The 14,202-nt window shown below is 35.6% G+C and overlaps 1 protein-coding gene across 1 annotated transcript in view; it reads left to right on the top strand.

Moving 5' to 3' along the window:
- The window catches only part of SNX4 (sorting nexin 4), a 71,070-nt gene that overhangs the window by 19,424 nt on the left and 37,444 nt on the right, over positions 1 to 14,202 (top strand). The window contains exons 3-7 of the mRNA XM_025474668.3: positions 2,185 to 2,320; positions 2,398 to 2,547; positions 3,025 to 3,072; positions 9,216 to 9,271; positions 13,729 to 13,801. Coding sequence (XP_025330453.1) covers positions 2,185 to 2,320; positions 2,398 to 2,547; positions 3,025 to 3,072; positions 9,216 to 9,271; positions 13,729 to 13,801 — 463 coding nt within the window. The remainder of the gene's footprint in view (positions 1 to 2,184; positions 2,321 to 2,397; positions 2,548 to 3,024; positions 3,073 to 9,215; positions 9,272 to 13,728; positions 13,802 to 14,202) is intronic.

Raw genomic sequence — 14,202 nt, 5'->3', positions numbered from 1 at the left:
GGGTCCTAGGATCAAGTCATGCATCAGGCTCCCCACAAGGACCCTGCTTCTCCCTCTGCCTGTGTCTCTGCTTCTTTCTCTGTGTCTCTCATGAATAAATAAATAAAATCTTTAAAAAAAATTTGCCTCTTTTAGAATAGGTAAGAATGCCTTGATGGTTTGGAGGCAGTATGATGTCATTACTTAAGTCTTCTGATTTGTAAAATGGGGCTAGTGATACAGTGTATTGTGAGCGTTAAATACTACATGTAAAACCAGTTATGTGCTATTAAATATTTGTCGAATGATTGGATAAATGGGTTACTTTTAGGGTCTAGAGTAAGCCTTCTTTATGAGGTTAATCAGTCTCCAATGGCTAGACTGCCTTAAATGGCCTTTGAAGAAAACCAAATCACTTAAGCAGGTCTTCTAACAGCCTTATAGGTGTATTTCTATATATTAATCTACATTAATTTGCTTATTAGTAAGATGTGGGTTCTGTTGATAATAATTTTGAATAATTTGAAACTTGATATTAACCCAGATATTTTTGAGCTAACAGTTTGAGAATCTGAATTGGAATAGTATTAGTTTTGGCTAATGTTTGGGTTAATTCTTTAAAATGAATTACGAAAAAAAAAAAAAGATTACGATTTAATAATCTATGTGCCATGGGAGACATTTGTACAGTTTGAATGTCATATTTTGCTTCCTTTTTATTGATAGGCAATGAGGAAATTTAGTGGCAAACTTAATATATAAATGATAAAAACACTAAACATCTATTGTGCTTAGCATGGCATGATGTATATACTTTCTTAAGACTACATTAAGACTGATTTAGCTTCTGTGCCTTTATGCCCTAGTATACAAATGTACATTGTGGTGATATGTGTATTTTTTGGAGGGCCTGAGATTATCAAGCAACCAGTTAGAAAGTAAGAAGGCCCTGATAATGTTTAGAAGACTGATATTTTCTTTTTTTTTTTTTTTTTTTTTTTTTTTAAATTTTTTTTTTTTTTAATTTTTTTATTTATTTATGATAGTCACAGAGAGAGAGAGAGAGGCAGAGACACAGGCAGAGGGAGAAGCAGGCTCCATGCACCGGGAGCCCGACGTGGGATTCGATCCCGGGTCTCCGGGATCGCGTCCTGGGCCAAAGGCAGGCGCCAAACCGCTGCGCCACCCAGGGATCCCAGAAGACTGATATTTTCTAACAATGATTATGTTAATAGAAATGTTAAGTAGTCAAAATAAAGTCAAAATAACTTCAAATGTCCTTGGTGTGATTTTAAGCAAACTTTCTCCCAACTGGAAGTTGAACTTTTTCATATGGCATTGCCTATAGTTCTTTATGTTAAAGATAAGACTAGAAATGAATTTTTACAAATCTTTTTTCCCCTGCCCTTTCTGAGTTAACGTTTTGCCTTTGAGGATATTTCCAGGTTCATGGATGCATCTGATGCATTTATAATTTTGAATCGAGGTTTTTGCAGTGTCTTGGACTGTGGCATAAATGTTTTTGGCTCATTGTGGCAGAAGTGTAGTTAAAAATAGTTTTTATTTAATGAAATAGTAGCTAAGCCAGATTTTACTGTATTGTAAAATCAATATTTATACACAAATTGAATTATTATACATTGAGGCTTTTAGAATGTTTCTAAAAGGACTATTTCTCTGGAGTTCAACAAATAGGTTTTCTGCAACAGAAGGAAAAGTGGGTAGAAGTGAGGGCTTTGGAATCAGATAGATTTGAGTGCTTTATCCAGAGATCTTTGTGATTGTAGCAAGAATGGCTCTTCCTCATCTGCAAAATGGGATAATAATCCCTGCTTCACAGGGTGGTTATAAGGATTAAAAAAGATGGGATCCCTGGGTGGCGCAGCGGTTTGGCGCCTGCCTTTGGCCCAGGGCGCGATCCTGGAGACCCGGGATTGAGTCCCACGTCGGGCTCCCGGTGCATGGAGCCTGCTTCTCCCTCTGCCTGTGTCTCTGCCTCTCTCTCTCTCTCTGTGTAACTGTCATAAATAAATAAATAAATAAATAATTTAAAAAGGGGATTAAAAAAGATAATCTAGAAAAGGTTGTTTACTGAGTACCTGATTCATAAGCATTTAGTAAACGGAGTACAAATTTTAATGGAGGTTGTGTGCATATATTTGTATTTTTTAAAAGTAACAGAGATCTTTTGCTGTTCCTTTTCAGGTCAGTTGATCACACTGATGGCCAAAGTGTCTTAACAGACTCACTATGGAGGCGGTATAGTGAATTTGAATTGTTGAGAAACTACCTTTTAGTTTACTATCCACATGTTGTTGTGCCACCTCTACCAGAAAAAAGGGTAAGAAATGAAATAGCAGTATAGTTCAGTAGTATTTAGCCTTGAGACGAGTCTTCATGATTGTTTTGTTTACCTAGGCAGAATTTGTTTGGCATAAACTCTCTGCTGACAACATGGACCCGGATTTTGTGGAAAGACGAAGGATTGGTTTAGAAAACTTTCTCTTGAGAGTTGCCTCGCATCCCATCCTTTGTAGAGACAAAATCTTCTATTTGTTTTTAACACAGGTATTTTTCTTTTATTTTTATAGTCTTTTTAAAAAGTTCATTTGATTTTTTTTTTTCCTTTTAAACTCTAGAATGTTTTGGCTTAAGTATCTCTTTGGAGCAGTTTTATTAATGTATATGCATTTAATTGTGTTTCTTAATCTGTTTTAAATTTCAGAATTACTGAGTGACATCACCCGGCTAACATTTTTATACTTAAAGATACTAAAGATGGTATTTTGGGGCATCCCTTAAATGATAATCAAAGTTAGTCTTTAGTTTTTTGAAGCCCAGATCTATAAAATCTTGGGTCTGTCTTTTGGTAATCTTGGAATCTGGATTATATGTTTAATTTTGACATGAATTCTTTCTTTTTAACCTTTCTCCCATTTTCCCTGAAACAAAACAGGATGATAGATATGTAGTTTATTTAATTTGGGTATTCCTCATGGGTTTATTTTGCAATGATTTCTAAAATTAACTTTAACTTTTTTTTAGGAAGGTAACTGGAAGGAGACTGTGAATGAAACTGGGTTTCAACTGAAGGTGAGAATATTTGTATGAAATAATTTGACAAGTTCCTTTATACAAGTTCCTTTCCTAGCACAGTTCCACACACTTAGTGCATACTTGTGTATTCAATATTTATTGAATGCGTGAATGTTGAAATAGACTTTGGGTCTAATGTCATTAGTAAGGTTTTCAAAGAAACGCTGTAAATTCACTTTGGATTTACATAATTTAGTGAGGCTATATTTATGAATTTCATTCTATTTGGAAGGAACATTTTGAAACAGTAATTTAGACACGAGCTGTAGATTTTTTTCTGCAGTATGCTCATATATTTTACATCTTTCTTTTACTCCGTCTTTACCATTTCCACTCACATTCTTGCCCACACACTTGCTCATTCTTTATCAGATATGAAAGACACTTCTGAAGAATTGAGCTTAGGGTTCCCATTCATAGCAGACTGAAAGATGAGGCATGTGTCATTCTTCTGTCTACTGGGTCATAATGATCAGCTTTGAGTGGGCATAGGAGTCATTTTGAATTAGTGTCTGTTAGTGATGTAGCTTTTCAAATTTAATCATTATAATTCATGTTTGGGAATGAAATTGTTATCTAAAAATTGAAAAGCATTGTATGGTGTGATGGCTACCCTAACTCCTGTCTATCCTCCCTGTTGTCCTCAAAAGTAATGTAACCTAAATTGTTGGTATGGTTTTGAAAATTTTCAATCTCTTGTGTAAACTGAACAGGTAAGTAGAAAAACGTGATGTAAATTGATGTATAAATCAATAAAGAATTCACATGGTAATACAGTAACAAAAGTTTAATAGACCTAGGCAACAAGAACAAAATGCCTTTACAATAGTTTTGAAACACCCCGTAGAGATTTATATATTGGCACATAGGTATTTGAAACGTAGCACAAAAAAACTAGGAAGAGAAAATTTTGTTTCTGCATGGAAAGTATAATCAAGTATTTAATTCTGTCAAGCTGATTCTAATATATAAATATTTTGTTGACAGGTTGTATGAAAAAATTAGAATTGGCTATAATTCATTACTTAATGACACACAGAATACTGGAATTTCAATTTAGATTTGGTTTTGAAGTAACTCAAAACTTTAAAAAATGTTTATATTTTGATTTTCTAGGCACTAGTCCAAGATGTTAGGAGCTAATATTAAGGAAAAGAGAAAAGTAAAGCATAGTTGTTTTGGTGACTTCTCTTTATGTAATAGTCATCGATTTAGACATTAGTTTAGTTAACAGTTGTTTGTCTTTGAACCCAGTTTTTTTTTTTTTTTTGAACCCAGTTTTTGACCATGATTTTGGTGACCTTGAGAAAGTTCTTGAGTTTCTTCATTTATATAGACTATGCTATTCACTGAGTGCTTTGAATCTTGTTTATAGGTGATATTTAAGAGTTTAGTTAAAATACTTCATATTTGGGTTGCCTTATGGTGAAATCTCAGTTTCACTTTTATAAAGCCTTTGAAAGGTAATACTTAACGTGCAGTATTAATAATTTGAAAAGCCAGACTTTTAATGAAATAGAGTAGAAATAAGATGTATGAAGAGACTTTGGAAATCCTTCAGTCCTATGGTATTCCTTATTTTGTTGTGGGTGTTTCTTAAGTTCTTTCATCAGTGAAATGGAATCTTTTTTAGACAACCTCACACTTGTATGTAAATACATGCATACATGCAAACATGTATATGAGAGTCATGTACATACATGTTACCATCCCATATTACCTCTCTTTTTGTTTATAAATTATGTAATTAATGTATGTAAAAATGGTTGGTAAAGGAAGTATTAAGGGATGCCTGGGTCACTTAAGCGTCTGCCTTTGGCTCTGGTCATGATCCCAGGGTTCTGGGATAGAGCCCTGCATCCAGCCCCCTGCTCCTCCCTCTGCCTTCTGCTCTTCCTGCTTATGCTGTCTCTCTATCAAATGAATAAGTAAAATCTTTTTAAAAAATAAAGGGAATATTGGAAACTATTTTTGTGAAAATGAGATTGTTCTGAATTAGGCCAAATACTTATATTTTATAAGAATATTTGACCTTGGCAGGTACCTGGGTGGCTCAGTCAGTTAAGTGTCTGTTTCAGGATCTCAGCTCAGGTTTTTATCTGAGGGTTGTGGGTTCAGGCCCTGCATTGGGCTTTGTGCTGGGCATGGAGTCTACTTAAAAAAAAAATTGACTTTGGCCCTAGCTTTTGGATTATCATTCTCAAACTGAAATGTCAGCTTACTTTAATTTTCCTTTTTTCACACGTTTAATTTAATATATAGTTTTGGCCTACTAGATATTTCTTAAGTTTTTTTAGAGTAATTATTATACCCAGCAAGATAATTGTACAAATCTAGTTTCCTTTTTTGTTTTTAAGATTTTATTTCAGAGAGAGAGAGAGATTGGAGGAATGGGGCAGAGGGAGAGGGAGACTCAGGCAGACTCCCTGCTGAGTGCAGAGCCCAATGTGGGGCTCAGTATTACGATCCTGAGATCATGGCCTGAGCTGAAACCAAGAGTCCCATGCTTAACTGACGGAGTCACCTAGGTGCCCCAAAAATCTAGTTTCTTTTATTTTTTCTTAAAGATTTTATTTATTTATTCATGAGAGACACACAGAGAGAGGCAGAGACATAGAGGGAGAAGCAGGCTCTCCATGCAGAGCCGGATATGGGACTCGATCCCAGGACCCGGGGTCACGACCTGAGCCAAAGGCACTCAACCACTTGAGCCACCCAGGCGTCCCTCTAGTTTCTTTTTTATCAATGCTTTGTTTAATATAAACATGAGCAACAACTGTTTCATCACTGCTTTACATTGGTGTTTTTTTTGTCTTGAATATTTATATAAATATTCATGTTAACCAATTTAGTGAAAGAGGAAAGAGTTATCTAGAGTAATGAACATTTAAATTAATTACCTTAGTATAAGATTATATTGTTTTAACTCCCATTAACTCAATAAATTACTTACATGAAAGTGTCATCCATATACCCAAACTGTAAATGATTTTAGGTTGACTCAGAGGAATCTAGAACCCTGTCTGTTGTTTGGAGTAGAGATGCTGATGTCCACAGTCTGGACATTTAAAATCTCTGCTAATCTCTGTTTTACACAGAAACACTGAGAGAGCCATTGTAGTGACTCCACATGCTGGGTGCCTACAGAGTATCAGGTGCTTTTCTAGGTGTTGTGGAAACAGTAATGAATGAGCAGAAAAACTTCGTAAACTCCCATGTTCTTATGGAGCTTATATTTTAGTAGTTGGAGACCTTAAATTAACATTTAAATAATATCCTTTAAAATAGTTCTAAATCATCTATGTTAAAGAGTATAACAGCAGAGATTTTTTTCCCCAGGGATTATTTTGAGATAAGTGACCATAAAACTTACTGTCCAAATGGGGACACTTTTAAGAGCAAAAAGGGGCAGTATTATTAATGAGTCTAGGACAACAGGCATAAACCAGCACTGTCCTGGGTAAATTGGGTCACATGGTTGAAGAGATAACATTTGAGCTGAGGCAGGAGTAAGAAACGTGCAGAGGAGTCAACTTGGGAGCCAGGGAAGAGTAATGTTGGAGGCCCAAGCTGGGTGGTGGTTTACTAGGCAAAGTTTGGGGGAAGAGAAGAATCAGAAAATGAAATAACCAAGGGGAGACAAGATCCAGGACAAGGAAAGTGAAATATGGAATAGGAACCAGAGAGGAAAAGGAAGTGGGAACTAAAGGAGAACTTGAGAATAAGATCGTGACCTAAACTGAAGGCAGACATTTAACCAGCTGAGCCACCAGGTGCCCCAACACATTGTGCTTTTTTTTTTTCACATTGTGCTTTTTAATGGCTCTTATGTTCTAGTGGACAACTAAGAGACAAGTAAACAACTAAGATTATTTCAGGTAGTGCTGGTTTTTTAATTTATATGTATATAATATTCATGAGAATTAATAAGTGTTCATTTTTATATATATAATATTTATATATATATTCATGAGAGACACACAGAGAGAGGCAGAGACATAGGCAGAGGGCGAAGTAGGGGGCCCGATGTGGGACTTGATCCTGAACCCTGGGATCATACCCTGAGCCAGAGGCAGATGCTCAACTGCTGAGCCACCCGGGTGTCCTGGTGTAGTGCTGTTTTAAAGGAAGTGAAAGGAAGGTTCTATGAAACAATGATGGACCGGGGTTTTCTTTAGGTATTTAATGAGGAATCTGAAAGAGGGTTGGTAAACTGTTAGGTTTGGAATAGTCCAGGTACTTTTTTTGAGATCTGGCTTTGGGGACATTTTAGGCAACTTTCCGGTTTGTGAAATCTCGTGAAATGGTGAGCGTGCTGAGTTGGGTATTCTTTTTTTTTTAATTTTTTTTTTAATTGGAGTTCAATTTGCCAACATATAGCATATCACCCTGTGCTCATCCCGTCAAGTGCCCCCCTCATTGTGAGTTGAGTATTCTGATGGACCTGACCTAACAGAATATTGGGTAAGCAAAGGTTAGGATGCTCACGTCTAACATTTTATATGACTTCTAAATTGGTAAACTGTTGATATTAAAAGTAAAAAATAAATTGGTGCGGTTAAGAATTTGAGATTCCAGAAAAGGTACAGATGAAAATATCCTTCTTTACTCATAGTTTTTATGTAATTTCATCATCATTTAAAGAGTAACCTTTGTATGTGAATATAGAGTCTTTAACACTTGGTGTTTAGTTATTTTAATGAATTAAAAGAACATGAAGGAGTAATATATACCTTAAATATATGGGTATTTTTATATGTAAGGACTTTCACATGCACTAGCTTGTTTGCCCTTGAGAATTGAGAAAGGTTAAGAATTGGTGAAATACTGATTTTAGAAATAAGAGGATCCCAAGAAATAAGTGATAAATTAAGTTTCTATAGGTATGCTTTTTTTAAAAAGATTCATTCATTCATTCATTCATTCATTCATTCGAGACACAGAGAGAGGCAGAGACACAGGCGGAGGGAGAAGCAGGCTCCATGCAGGGAGCCCGACGTGGGACTCCATCCTGGGACTCCAGGATCAGGCCCTGGGCTGAAGGCAGCGCTAAACCGCTGAGCCACCTGGGCTGCCCCAAGTTCTATAGATACTCTTGATAGGTTTTTGAATTTCTTGTGATCTGAAGTTCTAAGAGGCTGAGTTTGTGGAGTAACTTATTTGTTGCATTTGTTTTTATTTTCTTTGCCAAGTAATTTGAGGAGTCCTAGGATTGTTTTGTCTTGTTTGTTTTATTAACTTGGGAGTTTATGTAATTATGGATTGGAAGTTGGAATAATCTAAAATTTTCAAGCTGATTGGGAGATTCAGACTACATTATAAAATTAATTCCTGATTGAGCCACCTTTTATGAACACTGTAGTTTCTGTGCCCAGTCAGAATTCACTGGTTTTGTTTGTGAGAACTTAGGATAGGATTTGGATCTATTAAGTTCAAATTTTATAAAATGCAATTATTATTTCATGCTGATCCCTCTGTTCCTCTGAGAGCAATTACTTAGAATAAGTAAAAATAATTGAAAAGTTGAAAAAAGATAGTTAAAAAGTTATGTTGTCTTGTAACATTTTCTTTCAACTAGAAAGTAATTTGAAGTCCTCTTGGTTTACTTCAGTCTACAGTATTTAGTACAGGTATTTCCATATATTTTTTTTAAGTACTGATCATGACAGTGAAAAAAAAACAGTGTATATTTGGTTTGGATTCCATCTGAGAACTACCTGCAGTAATGCGTTTGCTTTAGAGCAGTAGTTTTATTTAGTTTATCATTGCTTTTCTTGATTTAGAGAAAGGTAAACTACTTTTCACATGACCTATTCTGACTTGTGATACTGCAGAACTATATATATATATGTATATGTGTATGTGTATATATACATAGACACCTGTTAGTGTGTTGATGTTTATAATTGTTTTACTTTGGTATTATTGAATGGCATGTGTTCAGTTTAATTTATTAAAATATTGTTTTTGTAGTATTTTAAAAAAATAAGCTGTTTTTAAGATATGTTTATTGTGTTTGACACAAATGATATGAAGAAAACTATATTTATTAAGCATCTTAATTCTAAAGGGAAAGTAAAATTGTTTGGATTTGTACCCTGAAATGTAATTGTATTAAGTAAACAAATTATTTTTTCCAGGCAGACTCCAGGTTAAAAGCGCTTAATGCAACATTCAGAGTGAAAAACCCAGACAAGTAAGGTTTTGTTTTAATAACAGTTACAATGTTGTTTTGAATGGTGCCTATCAATGTATTTAATTTTTCATTTCTGAATGTATGCACTTTATTTGCTAACTATTTTAAATAGTAATTCACATTTAGTGAAATCCTCTTACAGTCTGAAACTGATTTTGAGATTTGGTAACTTAATTGAGTTTAAGATTGGAAGTAACTAAAGTTTTAGAAAATTAAACCACTGCTTTTTCCTAGAAAGATTTATTAAAATGTTGTTGAAGATAGAAAAATGAGAGAAATGATTTTAATTAAATATGAAATAGGCTTTACCTGTCAAATATGTCCAAAGCTCAGGAAGATTATGTATTATGCATGTATTTGATACTAATCTACTTTGTATACCAGGAAAACTTGATAGATAAATGCATACTAAGAATTTCTGGAGGTATATTTATATGATAATTACTTGACTTCATTAATGTCAGTTTAGTGTTTGTGAGACCATTTCTATAATAAAAGAAGTCTGTGAATTCAGAAAAAAATTTCCTTAGGATGGAACCTAGGCATTTCTTTTTTTTTTTATTTTTTTTATTTTTTTATTTTTTTATTTATGATAGTCACAGAGAGAGACAGAGAGAGAGAGAGGCAGAGACACAGGCAGAGGGAGAAGCAGGCTCCATGCACCGGGAGCCCGACATGGGATTTGATCCCGGGTCTCCAGGATCGCGCCCTGGGCCAAAGGCAGGCGCTCAACCGCTGCGCCACCCAGGGATCCCAACCTAGGCATTTCTTAATATTTGGTTTTACTTATTCTCTGAATTATGTGGATAATTCAGGCTCTTCAGTAATGGACCTGTAACTAGCCTTGCCTTTGATTCAGCTAATTTTTTCAGTTAGAAAAGTGCTCAGGCAGATGAGGTTTTCCCTTTTTGGCTACCAAGTTCATGAGGGCTGTTAGAATATCTTTAGTTAAGCCTTCAGCATTAATTTCTGTGTGGTATAAATTCTTACCAGAGGCCAGGTTTGCATTACATATTATGCCTGACTTTATAAATCCGAACACAATAACATAATGCCTTTGGTTTTTAATATAAATTTTGAATGTAAAATACAAGTAAATAAAGTTTTGGTAATCAGGTAATTGTGACGGTAACCATTGAGGTTTTTTTTTTTTTAATAGACCTATTTATTTTTAAAACGATTTTATTTATTTGAGAGAGAGAGTGAGTGAGAACGTGAGTGGGGATAGGGACAGAGGGAGGGGGGGAGAAGGAGAGCCAGACTCCCTGCTGGGCAGGGAGCCTAATGCGGGGCTTGATCCCAGGACCCTGAGATCACAACCTGAGCCAGTCAGATACTTAACCAACTGAGCCACCCAGGTGCCCCTTAATAGACTTTTTTAGAGTTTTAGTTCTACAAAAAAAATTGAGTGAATAGCACAGAGGTCCCATATATACCCTCTGCCCCCACACAAGCACAGTCACCCCCACTATTAGCGTCCCCTGCCAGAATGGTGCATTTGTTACAATTGATGAACCTATATTGACCACACTGTTATTACTTAAAGACATTACATTAGGGTTCACTCTTAGTGTTGTATATTTTATGGGTTTTGACAAATTTATAATGACATGTATTCATCATTATAGTATCATGCAAAGTATTTTCAGTGTCCTGGGGCGCCTGGCAGGCACACTCCCTAGAGAATGTGCCCCTTAATCTCTGGGTCATGAGTTCAAACCCCACATTGAGCAGGGAGCCTACTTAAAACAAACAAACAAACAAAAACCCCAAGCTATTTTCACTGTTCTAAAAATCCTCTGTGATCTGTGTATTTATCCTTCTCTCCCACCCCCTGGCAACTGGTGATCTACATAGTTTTGCCTTTCCTAGAATGTCATATACACTAGGTAGCCTTCTCAGATTGGCTTTTTTCACTTAATAATAGGCATTTAAGGTTCCACTCTAAGGGTTATAATAACATGCATGGTATATAAGAGATGTTCTCTAGGTAAAGAACTACAATTTTAAGTCACACTCCAAATAAAGCTTTGAAAAACCTAGTAAGCTAGCTTTATGACTTTGGTGGATGTACATTCATTAGAGGAACAAGCATGTAGAGGAAACTTTTTAAATTAATATTTTGTCAATTAAATTGAAAAATATATTATCAATTGAATGTTGTTTTTCTTCTCTGGTCAAAACCAGGTTCTTGGATTGTAAAATTTTCTTTAATATCCATATTATATATAAAATTTTAAAGTTGATATGACCAATAATATAACCAAGGCAGTTTTTTGCTCCTGTTCTTATTAAGTGTATAATTAATGTATAATTAGCAATGGAATTTGTGTGCCATAAATTGTAGTTAAGGGGATTGTCTATATCATTCATTGGGTTTTTAAAAACAATTTACATATTTTTAAGTAATCTCTACACCCAACATGGGGCTTGATCTCATGACCCCAAGGTCAAGAGTCACATGCTCCTCCCAACTGAGCCAGCCAGGCACCCCTGTATCATTCGTTGTTAAAACAGATTCTTCATTTACAGAATCTCTGTTCCAGCTATGTTATATGTTATATATATATTTTTTATACTGGGTCTAGTTGGCCCAGTATATATTATTCATACCATTACTAAAATATTTTGTAGCACTAAAATACTTTTATTCTGTCCTTTCTTAAAATGTAGAAAACTAGAAAGATTTTTTGAGTATCATTTTACCAAAATGATAACTAGCTTCATGTTTCTTCAAACTGGCTTCTTCGCTGGCTTAGTTGGACGAGCATGCGACATTTGATCTTGTGGTTGTGAGTTTGAGCCCCACGTTCAGTGTAGAGATTACTGAAAAAAAAAAAGAACTTAAATATGTTTCTTCAAACTAGACAGTTAAAGAGCAGTTTGGAGATGGACCCCGAGTCTTCTACTTTTATGTGGCAATATTTAGACAATATTTGGCAATATTTAGGAGGTAGACTGAGTGATTAGTAGAATGAATGGGGCAAAAGAGAGGGCCAGAAAATACAGGTAGCATCCAGGTTTCATTCTTTAGAGTGCTGGAGAACATAGGGGAAGAGAGATTTGGGAGGGATAGGGGAAGATAAGTTGAGCTTTGGGTATGTAAGCCAGTAGAAACGTGTGCTAGTCAGTTGGCTTTGTAGATCTGGTGTTTAGGAGAGATATTTGGGCGGAAGGTAGAAATTTGGAATTCAGTAGCATGTATGCTATAATTGTGAAGCTTTATGAATACATAAGAGTGTACAGATTGAAAGATTGATTATTAAGATGGCTGAGGACCCAGGATTGGACCCTAAGGAGTGCCGCTATCACTTTGAGGGTGTTTTCCAAAGTGTAATCTGAGGATCAGTAGCATCTTGAATCCTGCAGGTTGAGCTTGTTAAACCTTCGGCTTCCTGAGTTCCACTAGGGCTTCTGTGTACAGTTTTGCTTGTTCACACCCTGCTCTTGCTGAGAGGCCCTCTGTAGTGTTTCTAACAAACACTTCAGGGGTTCTTTGCACACTAAAGTTGGAGGTATAGTAGGTGGGTGAAGGAAATGAGTACTGCAGAAGAGACCAGGCATATCCAGAGAGTAAAAGGAAAATCTTGAGAAAATAAAACTGATGTCAAGGGAACACATTTTTGAGGAGGGTGAGATCAGTTGTTACATTGCTGAAAGGACCAAGAAAGACTGAGGACTAAAGGATATCGTTGGATTTTAGCAACATGAGACTAGGTAGTGAGTTTGTCAGGAGGATTTCTCCACTCTGATGCTGGAGGCAGATCTAAATTGCCCTGGGTTACACTGTGAATGGGAGGTGGTTGTTGGTTGAGAGAATGCCTTGCCAAATTGTACCTGTGGGAGGGCTGAGTGTGAGAAGGTGTTAACAGGTGGGTGGTGTTGTCAGGGGAATGTGTGTATGAATTTTAATATAGGAGAGTTAATTGATACGCTAACGAGAAGGAGCTTGCACAGAGAAAGGAAGTTAGGAATATGGGAGAGAGTTGGGTAGAATCTAGAGTATTGATGAGAAGGAGGGTCCTCGGGCAAAGAAGGAACACCAGGTGTAGATGTATTTATTGGCAGGAGATCTTACTAATGGCCGCGTTTAATATGTGAAGCTTGGTTGGAGAGTGACAGGGAGCGGTTTCACCTCTGCATGCAGATTGATTGAGCTTAGAGACCATGAGTTTAGCACCATAAATATTTTCAAGTAATTTTTCATAAAACAAGTTTTATCGCTCAGTTCCACAGTAAAAGTTATGAAGTAGGACATCTTTTCTTATCTTGACAAATATCAAAAGACAGTATGATTGTTTTATTTTAAAGTTTTTTGAATTTTTATTGGAGTGTACTAAGGCCAGCGTATGATTCAGTAGAATCAGTTTCATTATTGTCAGGTACTACTGTTTTGTTTTTCGGTTTTTGATTGTTTTCATGAGAAAAAATAATGTTTTATTTTTTCCCTCTTTTAGGAGATTTACAGAACTAAAACACTACAGTGATGAACTACAGTCTGTCATCTCACATCTTCTTCGAGTCAGAGCTGTAAGTGGTCCCCAGGAGTTTTTTGATGCACATTTATAAGGAAGTGCTTCTCACCTAATCGTGTTTTTAAATAATGGATGGCATTTATCATGAATAGCTGATTATTGCATTCTGATTTGGTGTGGTGTTCATCCAAACTGCATTTAAAAAAAAAATGTGGAGTGTTTTCTGGTATACACAACTTGAAAGTTTTTAGCCTATTGTTTTCTCTGTTGTCTTGTCAAAGGCCTACCATTTCAGTATTGGAATATAATTAAGTAAGTATGGGAGATTAGATCTACATGTAATGATATCCTTTTACTTTAAAGGTTTCTTTTTTTTTTTAAAGGTTTGTGAAATAGTTTATATGTGTTAGGCTATCCTGTGTCTGTGCTCTTAATTTTTCCTAAATAAACTTATTT

This window comes from Canis lupus, chromosome 33 (assembly GCF_003254725.2).
Source record: "Canis lupus dingo isolate Sandy chromosome 33, ASM325472v2, whole genome shotgun sequence".
Taxonomy (NCBI): domain Eukaryota; kingdom Metazoa; phylum Chordata; class Mammalia; order Carnivora; family Canidae; genus Canis; species Canis lupus.
This window is presented reverse-complemented; position numbering and strand designations above follow the sequence as displayed.